This window comes from Venturia canescens, chromosome 2, assembly GCF_019457755.1.
Source record: "Venturia canescens isolate UGA chromosome 2, ASM1945775v1, whole genome shotgun sequence".
NCBI classification, from domain to species: Eukaryota; Metazoa; Arthropoda; class Insecta; order Hymenoptera; family Ichneumonidae; genus Venturia; species Venturia canescens.
Window position 1 is genome coordinate 8,946,389 of NC_057422.1, and position 12,931 is coordinate 8,959,319.

Consider the following 12,931-nt stretch of genomic DNA (forward strand, 5'->3'; position numbering starts at 1 on the left):
AAATAGAAAACTACGTGAAAAACTAACCAAAGGGTAGTAGCGACGTGAAAAGCATGGATCGAGTGATGTTTTTTAATTCTTCTTAATTTTGGAAGAAGAACGAAAAAAAATGAAAAATCTACGTTTAGAGGCTAACGTACCTCGGTAATAACAGGTTCCACAAGATGATTGTCAGTAACACGCGTTACAACAGTCTCGGTGAGCGTGCTCTTAGTGATGACCTCGGTAACTTTACCGATTGTCGTAGGCGCCGGGGGAAACGTAACGTCCCCGGGTAGATTGTCAGGTTGCTTAATCGTGACCGTGACGACCGGGCCCTGTTGGGAGTCTGGGGAGGGCGAGGATTTCGGAGGTCGTAGGAAATGAGCGGGGATCATGGCCTGAAATTCCTCGTTGGTTATTGGCTTGGGTACCTGTATATCTTCCTGCGGCGAATTCGATCTTTGTTCACCACTCTCGGAACGTCCGCTGTTCGTCGAGTCACCGACGGGATGACCGGATCCTGTAGCAGGCTGCGTCATGGATAATCTTGGCGCTGGTTGCGGTTGGTTGGAGCTGGGAGATGTCAAGTTCGAGGGGCTCGTGGCTCCGGTAGGACCGGATCTTTCCGTCACGCCGTTCATCTTTGCGATTCCATTGATCGCCTCGGGTTTGGAGGACAATTGAGGTGGCGGAACTGGCGGCGGGGGAGGCGGCGGTGTACTCGACGTTGGGCTCGGAGAAAGTGTCTTGTCGGCGTCTATCGAGCGTCTGTAACTCGCCAAACCTGGCCTGTTCGCCATATAACTATTGGCGCTGTAAAGCCCCGTGTAAGGACGCGGAGCACCACCGATCAAACGTGGCGATTTTTCTGAAGGCGTCACACTCGTCGCGGGATTCGCCTGTGAAATTGGTATCTCCCGTTCGACAACCAATCGAACGAACCTTTCCAATCCCGTCAACATTCCCACAGCCTGCTCGTGCTTCGCGCCCGTCATCTCGACACCGTTTATCTGTGGAAAATTCGAGCAGGATATGACATTTTGGAGAATTTGATGATGAATGTTACTTTTTGAATTAAATTTTTCTTTTTTATACACACCGATATGACTTTGTCACCGACCAACAATTTGCCATCTTTCTGCGCTACTCCACCGTCCGTAATTCTCGAGATGAATATTGCCTGTTCAAGGAATTAATACCGTTATTTTCCTGGGTCAGATACAATCCACTCAAACCTTTCCAGCAGACTTGAGATCCCGAAAATTTTGTATCTCCAATATTTAATGGAATTTAAAACTTACGTCCGTATTGTCTTTGAAAGGCGATGACCCCTTTCCGCCTGCTATACTGAATCCTAGACCATTTTGATCGCGAATAAGCGTCGTGTGTACGAGAACCGGTATCAGAGGTTCGCCGCTTGTTCTCGCAACGGCGATGGGCTCAGGAATTTTTCGTGTCTGTTAAAAGGAAAAAACAAAATGTTTTTCTTCGTTCAATTGCACTTCATATAAATCATCAACTTCTTGTCTTTTTACAGCCTTCCTGAAAAACTCACTTTGACAATATCGTGAGTTAAGCTGCTGTCACCGTTTTCGAGATTGTGAGACATTGCGGTTGAGGAAACATATGACGTAGCACTGGGAGCTCGACTCGTGCTCATACTCGAACATATTGAATCCTTTCTAATAGACATCTGTAAAAAAAAAATAAAAAAGGTGTTACAACTCTGAATTTTTGTATTGCTCGTCGTATCGATCGCATTCATTATTTTTAGTCTAATTATCTCCGACTGAACTTGAATACTTTTGAGTAATTAATACATAGAACCGATAGTTCGTCTTACTTGTTCGGACGGTGGCACTATTCTCGTAACTTCGCGGACGATAACGAGTATAAGCACACGACCGCATGCTTTGAGAACTTCAACTGCGTCATAATGATCGACGTCGACTACCGAGACACCGTTAACTGAGATAACTTTGTCGCCGACCCTCAAACCAGCCAAATCTGCGGGTCCACCTGATCAAGAGATAGAGAACCACGCGAAATGATTTACATTCGAAATTTATACCGAAAAGAACATTTGCAACCATTTTTTATGATGAATTTTCTCACACTATTCACACTTCATACACAGCTCATCGATTGCTCGAACAACTTGACAATAATTGCCAAAAGAATTCGAATAAATTGAGACTCGGAAGTGTATTCGAAGGACTGAAATTACCTTCTGTGACTCTAGAAATAAAGATGCCTTCGTCGTCGCCCTTGAAGGGTGTTGATCCGATGCCACCAGCAATAGACAGACCCAAGCCTCCGGTCGTCCTTTCGATATGGATTTCGTACTGCTCTTCCCGTACTTCTATCGACGGTTCTACGTCCGAGGTTGCCCCTGGAGCGACAGCAAAATTACATTATAAACACTTTTTTGTTAAATAACAAAACTGAGATATCACTCGAGCGCAATGGCCTCAAACGTATTATTTCTTCGCACCATTCGGTCTTTTTTTACGTACGAAAACGCGATAACGTTTCGGCATATTTGGTGAGATTAATAGAAAAAAAGCTCGACGAGCCGAAAAATTGGAAATGAATAAATTTATTAAGAACTCGTTTTTATTGTATCCGCTCTCGTTGATCCAGATCGGCGTCAACCGATGCTATGAACGTACGCGCCATTTTCGTCATGTAGATTGTGCACGGGAGATAAGAGATGAGTAATGTAATCGTAATCTTATCACATCACTAAGCCGAGTGAGGGTCGGGCGTACGCGCTCTGTGTTTTTGTTCTAATTTTCGAGAGGGAAAACAGTGCGAGTAGTAAAAAAGATCTTGATCCGCTCAGTTTTCGACAGCAAATATTTTTTTAGGTTTTTTATCTGAAAGGCGAGTTGAAATTCCGACGGTTCAGTCATAGATCCGAAAGAAAATTGTATCACCGGTAAAAATTTTTCAAATTCGAGGCATGAAGATTGAATACGGACTTTACTGTACGATTGATTACAAAAAATATCTTGGGAAATAAATTGAATTCATGCATTTTGCAAAGGGTTCTATTTCGTTCTGTCAACGGATCGAATTTTCAAAATGTTTTTTTTTCTCCCATAAATTTTGTATTTTGAAATTAGATTACGCACCTTGGCTATTGAGCTCACATTGTTCCACGGATTCTGTCGTCGGGGTCAGAGAGACAGGTTGGTCGTCGCTTTTCTTCATTAGAGCCTGAATAACAAATTAAATTTAGAAAAAAGCGTTATTTTTTTAACAACATTCTGCTTAATTTCATTTGCGCGATAACAACGGCAACGAATCATGTTAAATTGATCTATTAAAAACAAATTAATCACTGAACCTTCGTGTATTTTTTTTTTTTTCCAATTAATAAGCCTCTCGACTACTAAGCAGCCGCGACACAGCTGCCAAAGTGATATTTCAAGTATGTCGAGAGAAGATAAGCTGAATTGAGATATTTCGATGCATGTTAGGATGAGTCGTCTCAAAGTCTGTTTACCCTCGTAAATACCGTTGTTTTCAGGAATCATATTTTCGAGAATAAAAAATCTTAAAATTTTATGATAAATAAAAATATTTTCGGTACTATATCTTTTCAAATATTATATCAGAAGTATGTTCCAATCATTTTTTAATCTGAATTTGATGGTATCGCATATTTAGAGATAAAAAATGTAAAATTAGTGTTCTTCATATTGTTCCCATCTCGTCAATTCTTCAGTTGAAGTGTTTCCGACGATTGGAGTCACACGAAAACAATTTATAAAAAACATGGAACAAATGAAGAATAAATTGAGGCTCAGAAAAAATTGTAAATTGTGTAGAAAAACAGAATTGGAACGATTTCTGCACGATTGACACAGAACGATCCGATGATCCGATGGAAAACGACGATGATCAGAACGGAGAAAGAGTCGTCCGTGATAGTGAAATGTAGAGAAGAAGTAAGGGAGAGAGAAAGAGAGAAAGATTAAAATGTAGGCAAAGCGATAGTCAATAGAAGTTTAAGAGAATCAAACAAAACGTTAGAAAACTGTTAAAAGCATCGCAAAAAGCAGACACCATTGAATTATTAACTACACGTGGAACACAGCGATCTTTCCGAATTCAAAGAACACGTACTACTACGACATTCATAACAATGAAAAACCCAAAGAATAAATTTGAAAGAAAATAAAATGAATGTTTGCCACTGCTCTAATAAACGTACCTAATAAGCGTTTGTAATTAAACGAGTTAGTTACAAAAAGAGAAAGATAGTGCCGTTAAAAGGCTCGTCATCATCACAAGAGCGCAGGCAGCTGTGGTGCACAATAAAAGCTTTCGCGTTCTCATGTTTTGAAAATTTTGGTTGCTCAATGTATAGATTTTCTTTGATTTTTAACATTCTTTTGCAATGATTTTTTTTTTATATTGCTGACCTGTGCGATGATCGAAGCAACTTTATCCTTGTCAATCGAGGTATGAATTCGCTTGTTTTTCAGATGGTGCGGGGTGTCCCGGCGATGTAGCCTGTTTGGCTTGCCCGAGTCACCCCCACCCTCGTAATCGGCGTCTTCCAATATCGTAAATTCGACATGTCTCTGCATGTCCTCAGACTCAGACTCATCCTCATCCCTACACCTCGTTTCCGACACCGAACCCTCGAAATCGTTATCCTGCAACAGGATCCTTTCCTCACACCGGTCACACGGACAACGGACAAATAAACAAACAAAAACACAGCCACAAAAACGTCCCGCTCTCCCGTGACTATTAAGGTTGAACGTCCTGACGCTTGCGACCGAAAATGTTCCATTTTTAAACGACTAACGCGACACGTCGTTGAGAAAAAACCCAAAAATATCTTGTCATTCGAAGTTTGGATGGTTAAAACGAAACTAGAAATGTTTCAGTTAATTTGTACAAATTTCTCAATTCATTGAACCACTCAAATTTCTTTTCGATTTCATTTCGTTTATACAAATAATAGTTTGAGGAATTCTTGTTGCCCAGGAGTGCGAATAAATGTTGGCCACTGAAAAAGTGGAGGGAATTACGAACGAATTCAACTTTGAGACGAATTTTCTATTCCATAAAATAAAAGACACGTGCATTTTTGTTATCTTAGGAAAAAAAAAAACCAATAAGCTTATCGAACGATTTGAGAGAAATTGCAATTTCAGGATTTTTCGAACGATCATTCAACCTCAATTTTCCTCGCTCCCCCGGCTTCCAACTTTCTACCCTGAAAGACTTTTCTTCTCCCGCTTCCCACCCGTTGCGCGATTCGTGAAGAGTTTTGGGCCCATTGTAAATTCTACTGGAACTTTGCTAAACAAATTATCGTGAAGCCAGCTCGTTTCCGGTTCAAATCTAGCCGAAAGTAGATACGAAATTGAATAGTCAAGTTTTAGCCAAAAGTTGGGTTAGTTGGGAAAATATATAAAATTTTGTTTGTTTTTTCTTTGATTGTTTTTATCATCGAGAATTTGACGTTATTATAACGTCGACTCACTGTCGTCGTTGAGTTTGGTCCCGACGGTTGTTGCTGCGTCGTAACGTCATCGTTTTCAAGCGTCTCATGAGCCATGGAAGTTTCAAACGGCCCTTCGGACTCTGAAACTTTCGTCATTTCTCTCGTCTCCTCGTCATTACACGTAGGAATATGCTCCTGTTCCGTGTGCTCCTCGTTCGTCGTCGCATTCATTGTCTCGGTCTTATCGAGACCAAATGTTTGCGACACGTCCTACGAACAAAATTAGGTCAAATATATTGTCTGAAAATTTGAGTGACAACCAAACTTTGTAATTTAAACATTTTTTTTTAGTTTGGCATATAACTCAAAGAAAATTCAATTTCGAAATGCTTCCTACTCACTTCCATTGGTAATATTGACAAGTATTCATAAAAACTATTTCTAAGGGATTTCCTGAACTTTCTTATTTCTTGGAGCGATTAGAGCAGCCATTTCATGCTCACCTGTTCGTCGGTTGATCCCGATCGACTGTCGTTCTTTCCCTTACTGAATAACTTGTGTGCCTTAGCTTTGAGTTCTTTCGGATGTGGCGTATTTTGTCTGACGAATGGAGTCTGCGAAAGAACAAAAACGGAGTAACGTGTGATGAATGGAAAAGTCAAATAAAATATTGCTGCAGCCATGATTTCGTTTTTTATGGGAAGATGAATCATGTGAGCGAGAGAAAGAGACATATTGTACCCTTAAATAACATATAAATACTTACATTATCGACGACATGCATTTTTGCCGATCCATATTATGGTGTTAGTAAAGGGACGAAAGAGGGGGGGGGGGGCTTCTCTTTAACAATAAAAAGCAGTTCGGTGTAGGAGAAATATTTTAATTATACTCTTAAGTGAGTGAGTTTTCTATCCATCGTGGTAAAGTGCATACGGTAAGCAGTGATGGGAAAAAAAAAAATAACGATATACCAAGCGAGCTCAGAACACATCGATCGGAGTATTTCATAAAAGTCCATACGCAATCGCAATCACACAATGAATGATATAAAAAAAATATATAAATAAATGAATAAATCAAAATCTAACAAAATGATGTCTTAACATCGCAAGTATGTATACAACAATCGATAACAATTTTTACAATCGTGCCAACTAAGTGATGAAACATTCACAGCACTGATAAATAGATTCGTAGGATCGTGCTCGATTCGTGCAAAAGATACATTGTAAGAATTGATAAAAATGGGAGGTGTTAAGACTGGAAGAAGACGTCGGTAGGAGCGGCTTGCTCACCTCCTTGTCGGCTTCCGGCGCATCGTCCGTAAATTTAACGGAATGCGTTCTCGAGGCTTCTTTTTCTTGCCATCCTTCGTCGTCGCTGCTCGCTAATTCTCTCATCTCGTTCGCCTGTGCAGCGCTTCGTATTTCGATACGACATCCTAGAAAAAACGAAAATCATGACGTGTAAAATGATATCATTTTTTTAAAAATAGGAGACACAAGTTTCTTGGAATTTGAGCAAATAAATTATTTCATTCGTTAAAATAAATGAAAATAATTTATTCTGCTTTTTACTGTTTTTGTATAGACTCGCAGTTTGATGTTGTCCGTTATTTATAAAAAGTACTAAAAAACAAATGATCAACGTTATAAATCGTATGTTGATTTATCGCATGGAAAGAAAATTTCACTAAAAATCATTCTCCTCGTTACCGTTCTGATTAGCTACGTGATACTCCAACTGTGGCAATAAGAAACACGTGAGAACCTCTTGACCGGTTTCCTCGTCAACATCGGTCTGGAACGTCAGCATTGGCTGCGCTTGATTCTCGCTCAGCCACACAGCTTTGAGGTTTAAACTTATCAGCGAATACGGCAAGTACTGCAACCTTTGAGGGAAACAAAAAAAATCAGATCGGTAAAAAAATCATTCACGAATCTGTTGGAGCCAAGTTCTGTTGCGACGAATTTCAAAATATACGACGCTCACCTGTTTCCAGAAACATCCAAAACGTGGAGGGCCGTACAGTTGCCAACTTCGGTAGGTAAAAATTGCAATTTGTTATCCCTAAGCGAAAGTACCCCCAAGTTCTTCAAGTTTCCTGCAAATTGTGATAATTAATGTTAATTAATGCAAAATATTCGATCAACGAGAGAGGAATGACGTCGATGCTCCGATTCGTTGACGTACCGATTTCTGTGGGAAGCGATTGCAGGCTATTGCGATCGACGTTAAGATTATTCAAGTTGACAAGATTCCCTATGGAGACCGGTAGCTCGAAGAGGAAATTTTCCGTAAGAATGAGCTCTTGAAGACTTTCGCATTTGCCAATGCTCTCGTTCAGGACGGACAATCGATTTTGATCGACTTTAAGTATCGTTAATTTCCCGAGCTCGCCAAGGCCATCAGGCAATTTTTCAATGACGTTTTGCGACAGATGCAAATCTGTCAACGACTCGAGACCACCGATCTCATCCGGCAAATCCTCTAAGCGGTTCTCCGAAACGTCCAGGCACGCCAAGGTCTTCAATTCACCGATTTCTGGTGGCAAGTGTTGCAATTGATTGTGGTCGAGCCACAATTCCTGTAGTGCGGGTAATTTTCCTATGTGCGACGGCTGATTGAACACACACACAACATTATTAGCAATATTCAAAACTTTCGATCTTAAAAAATCAATATTTATTTGTCATTATGAATTTCCGACTCTTTGCGTAAAATGAAACTTCAACAAAAATGGTCATTTAACAATAAAACAAAATATTCACCAATTCCTCGATCTCGTTGTCACCAAGATCCAGCCTCTCGAGTTTCGAGAGCTGAGAGAGTGATTCGGGCAAGGATTTGAGCAAATTTTCCCTCAATTCCAGCGACTGAAGGGCTTCCAAACTGAAAAATATACAAATCGATTATTGTATATTTTCGATTGATATAAAAATGAAATAATGAAAAAACATCGTCGACGTAGGTTTTAGAGGTGGATTCTTACCGGCCAAAATCTGGTGGCAAGTTCGTGAGGGACATGTCATTGAGGCCGAGTACAGTTAGGTTTCTCAGTTGCACGAAACCAGCCGGAAGCCTGAAACAATGAGAATTTAGTGAGTGCTGTCTCGAAAAAAGCTATCACAAGCAGCCATCTATGAAGATGAAAACTCGAGAAGATTTCTGCCGTTGAATTTCTTATTTTTTCAGGCATGGAATTTGTCCATTTTGTAAGAAATTTTATCGCATTTCTTTGCGAATACAATTGAAAATAGTAGCGTCGTCGAGAACAAAAGACACGAAATATTTGAAATTTTCAAATGGCTTTTGTGAAATATAGCTCGACTCGAGTGGTTTTTAAAATGCGTTGTTTTGTTCACTGACCTTGGTATCGGGTTACTGCTGAAGTCTGCCACCTGTAGAGAGCTCAAGTTCCTGATATTCTCAGGAATGTCCGGTATGTCTGCAGAACAAAAGAAAAGTCGAAGGTCTCGATTAGCAACGACGAATTGCAAGAAATTATGGATAATTGTTGTCTCAACGAGAGATGAAATAAACAGGGAGGAGAAAAAACATGAGGAATGGCGCGTAATACAAAAGTTACGAGGAGTGTAAAACATCTGCGATAGAGCGTTTGATGCCAGGTTGAAGTTGCACAACTCGCTTGTGCCACTTAAACATGTAAACAGCGTTGTCACCGGTTGCAAAGTGTTGACAAAGATGTCGCATATTTACGAGGAACATTTTAACATCTCGAGGACAAATGGTGCAAACAAAACATCCCACGTGGAACAAATAAACCGAAATATAGCTGGGAACCTTAGATTCCCCAATGTTCGAGAATTTTGGCTCGTCCACGTTCGTTCACGGAAGTTCAAAATTATTTGACATTCTCGAGACAGTGGAAATCAAGAAAAGCGTGTATTTCAAAACTTATGAAAGATGCTTTTTGGCAACGCCAAATCGACGCGTTTTTTCGCAATCGTCTCAAGAGCATCGCAAACGTCAATTTTTTCTAACTTTCCGGGTTGTTTAAAGAGCGTAATTACAATAGATTCGAAGTCGAGATCAATCAATAACGGTTTATAAAATATCGATTTATTTATCATTAATAATTTTTGCACTTTCGTTGCATCCAAATCTGCTTACGAATATGAAATTGCAATTTTGCCCTCGGCATAGAAAAATGTCGATAAAAGTCACGGATCCAAGGCTAGAATGTTCCAATTCATCGAGTTTGTTAAAACAATATGAATCTCACTGAGCTCGCGAGCCGTCACGAGATTCCGGAGAGCCCCGAGTCCCGAAAGGGACGTTGAATTTCTTTATCACTACGAAAAGTAGCATAAAACGCTATTTCATTAGGAACGGAAGATTTGAAAAGAGACAAATGGGCGGAGGTATAAATTTGACGAAATATTCTGAGCGTCCGAGGCCTCCGACCTCTTTCGCCTGAGACTATCGACCTTTGCCTTGAATTCCGGCGATCCAAGTTCGTGACGATTCGAACGAGAAGACGCGGAGGCTCGATGCCTGCGAGTGAGCTTTTCGGACGAAATATACAGAGCTCTGTTGGACTCGGTGCCAAAAATAAAACGGCGAATGGCCTGAGGCAACGGAAGGAAAAAAGCACCCACACACACACACACACACACACACACACACACACACACACACACACACACACACACACACACACTCGGAATGCACATTTCCCATCTTCCTTTCATTTCATTCTGCAAAGTACGACACTCTGTTTTTCTCATCAACTTGCGGATGCTCTCGCTGCGAGAGAAGTAAAAGAAAATCAGTGGTATAAAAAAGAACGGGAAGAAGAGAAAGGACGGACGAGACAAATGTGGAAGAACGACATTGCTGAACATGGGCGAGCAGGGCGAGCATTTGAAGCTGAAAGCCGACCCTCGGAGACAAGAAATGTTTTCTCACGTGTTCCCCTGTATAGTTATACATCGTACTAAATTGCAATGTATATATAAACGTCTTTATGTGAATTTTCACTGCTTTCATACATGCCGTGTCTCTCGCCATTTTCAGAATTCTATTTACGTTGTTAAACGAAGCCAAAATGTGCACGTAATCGTCCAACTAATTTTCGAGTGTATCAAAAATTGAAATAATTTTAAGAAGATTGTGATTGAACTTTGAAAATATTTAAATGAAATAAGTCGTCTGCGATCCGGGGCTGCGACAGGATATCCAAAATCGAAGGTCTCCTCCAAACGAATTTAATAAATCGGCGGAAGGGTATTTTTAAAGTTTGGGCGAAGCTGAAGTTGAGACATTTTTGAGTATCTTAAACAGCAGAATCGATTACTTCGGTGCAGATAAAGCACGGTCGGGAGCAGGAGACCGGTGCTCCAGTTTTTCGCGAAGCTCACCGCCACCGAGCGAAGTACGACGATCGAATCGTTAAAAAGTTGACATTTTTGTTAGAGAATATTGAAATGAAGTAAAATGAAGGTGAAAGGGCGCGGGGACAGGAAAAGTTATTGAAAATGTGGTTTGCTCGGGCCGGAACGACTTTTATATAACTCGTATTAAGGGACGCTTCTCTCAGTGAGAGCGCACTGAAAATTCCAAAAATACAGCAATGAAACGAGTCACGTTTCGTGTCGAGAGTTTCTCCTCTTTGTGTTAAAAGCTCAACCGAGTGCCACACATTTGCGGTTCATTCCTTGTTAAAACAAGTGTACAGCGTGTTTCCATTCCCGCGTTTCTCTCCAAATGGGCAGAATATCAAAGAGCCTCATTAGCATTTGTTTCAAGGGCTGACAGAGTCTCGCTTAATCACGCAGTCAAGTAAATAATGATGTAAAGATAAATGTCGACTCAGCGACGTGAGTTTGATATCTAATTTTCACACGCCAATTTTACAAATGAAATGAAATTACAATTTTTCCATACCCCAAAACAGATTAAGCCTGCAAATGGATAAATTTTTTATTCGATTCCTATATAATTAATGCCAAATATCACCGGCGCCAGCGCTCTCGAGAAGATTGCAATTAAAAAATTCATGAATACATTTTTTCATGAGGTCGAATTTGATTTTCCATGTATATTTATGAGGGATAAGCTCAGATTATGTAACGTCGACCAAAATCTTTATTCAGAGTCCACGTGAGTGGAAAAATTTCTCGAATATTTGGCAAGCCCATAATTAATGACTAAGAAAATTGGGCTACTTTGGTCCAATTCGGTTGCCAAATACCCGAAAAACGACGGGGACGGGGCACCCCATGATGTTCGGTAGCTCGTGAATTTTAAGAATGTCAAAAAAAAAAGAAAAGCCTTGCTTCGTGACTTTTCGTTAACGAATCGATTGGCCTTTGAATCGAGTGTGATAAATCGGTAGTTCGCATATCTGCATAATTGAAGATACGTTAAGAGCGACAAAGATGTAAGTGCGGCTGAATACTGGAATCAGGAACGATGCACGAATTGAACATGAGAGATTTGATGGGACCGATACGAATCCTCGAGTACCCAGCCACACGTGTTGATCGCGTGACGGAAGCCAGCAACTCTAATGTTTTCTGTGGCGCGTGTGTTTGTGAATAATACTAAAAACGAGACTGCACCGACGAATGTTGAATGGCACACATGCCCGTGTGTATAGCGTGCATGACATAAACGCGCGTCGAAAGTTGTGCGACGAGAGGACGACGACCACGGCGATGACGAGTGTCTGAACGCGATTACAACGAACCGTGATTCCGTCATAATACGTGGCACGTTGAATTCAGCGCGTTTCACTCGAAACATGAAAAGCCAAAATATTCACGTTAGAAAACTGAGGATCGAGGCGATAGTGAAGTGCAATCCACCGCGAGAAAGCGACTCGATATTGAGACAAAAAATCGTGTTGAAAAAATGCAAAAGATGTGATGCTCAAATCACGAACGAAAAGAGTCTCTCAGTTGTCCCGAAAATTCCAAACGTTTCATGTTTCCAGGATATTCCGTATGAGTCTGTCGATAAACGAGAGTGTATTTTGTCAAAGGCAAAGTGAGTCGAGCAGCCCGGAAACACGCTCAATATCCCATCCAATAAAGCGGGGGTGTTTTCGCTCCGCGGTGAGAAGAGAAAAAGAAAGAGGACGACGAGATTGGTCGCCCTATCAACGGGACTATTACCACCCTCCTATCTATATAACAACGCCTAACCTTTAATTAAAGCTGGTGGTTTGACGAAACACATTCTCGATATACATAGACGAACGATCGAGGTGGACGAGTAGAAGGGGCGCAAGAGAGAGAGTCGCATCTATCGAAGGACTACCTGCCTATAAATAGACGATATCGCGGCTCTTCATCAAGGCACTTGGGCCTTTGGAGGCTCGACGAAACGCCTGGACTCTGTACAGAGTCTCGTAGCCAGTTTGATCAACCACATTAATACGTTTACGAGCCACACGCGTTTCTAGGATCAATGGACTCGCTCGAGACTCAATTGAGGACTATGATTATT

The 12,931-nt window shown here is 40.9% G+C and overlaps 1 protein-coding gene across 12 annotated transcripts in view; it reads right to left on the bottom strand.

Annotated features, from left to right (window-relative positions):
- The window catches only part of scrib (scribble), a 48,749-nt gene that overhangs the window by 13,775 nt on the left and 22,043 nt on the right, over positions 1-12,931 (bottom strand). For 10 of the 12 annotated variants that reach the window (XR_006260072.1, XM_043412497.1, XM_043412498.1 and 7 more), the window contains exons 3-19: positions 8,825-8,903; positions 8,448-8,537; positions 8,227-8,347; positions 7,649-8,075; positions 7,448-7,559; positions 7,171-7,346; positions 6,751-6,896; positions 5,956-6,066; positions 5,492-5,722; positions 4,416-4,652; positions 3,120-3,204; positions 2,210-2,374; positions 1,826-2,001; positions 1,538-1,675; positions 1,284-1,439; positions 1,082-1,162; positions 141-992 (exon numbers count right to left, since the gene is read on the bottom strand). Coding sequence is in view for 11 of the 12 variants with exons in the window: in XM_043412497.1 (XP_043268432.1) it covers positions 141-992; positions 1,082-1,162; positions 1,284-1,439; positions 1,538-1,675; positions 1,826-2,001; positions 2,210-2,374; positions 3,120-3,204; positions 4,416-4,652; positions 5,492-5,722; positions 5,956-6,066; positions 6,751-6,896; positions 7,171-7,346; positions 7,448-7,559; positions 7,649-8,075; positions 8,227-8,347; positions 8,448-8,537; positions 8,825-8,903 (3,383 nt within the window). In the remaining variant the exon portion in view is untranslated. The remainder of the gene's footprint in view (positions 1-140; positions 993-1,081; positions 1,163-1,283; positions 1,440-1,537; positions 1,676-1,825; positions 2,002-2,209; positions 2,375-3,119; positions 3,205-4,415; positions 4,653-5,491; positions 5,723-5,955; positions 6,067-6,750; positions 6,897-7,170; positions 7,347-7,447; positions 7,560-7,648; positions 8,076-8,226; positions 8,348-8,447; positions 8,538-8,824; positions 8,904-12,931) is intronic. The other 2 variants (XM_043412503.1, XM_043412500.1) reach the window with 2 other exon arrangements.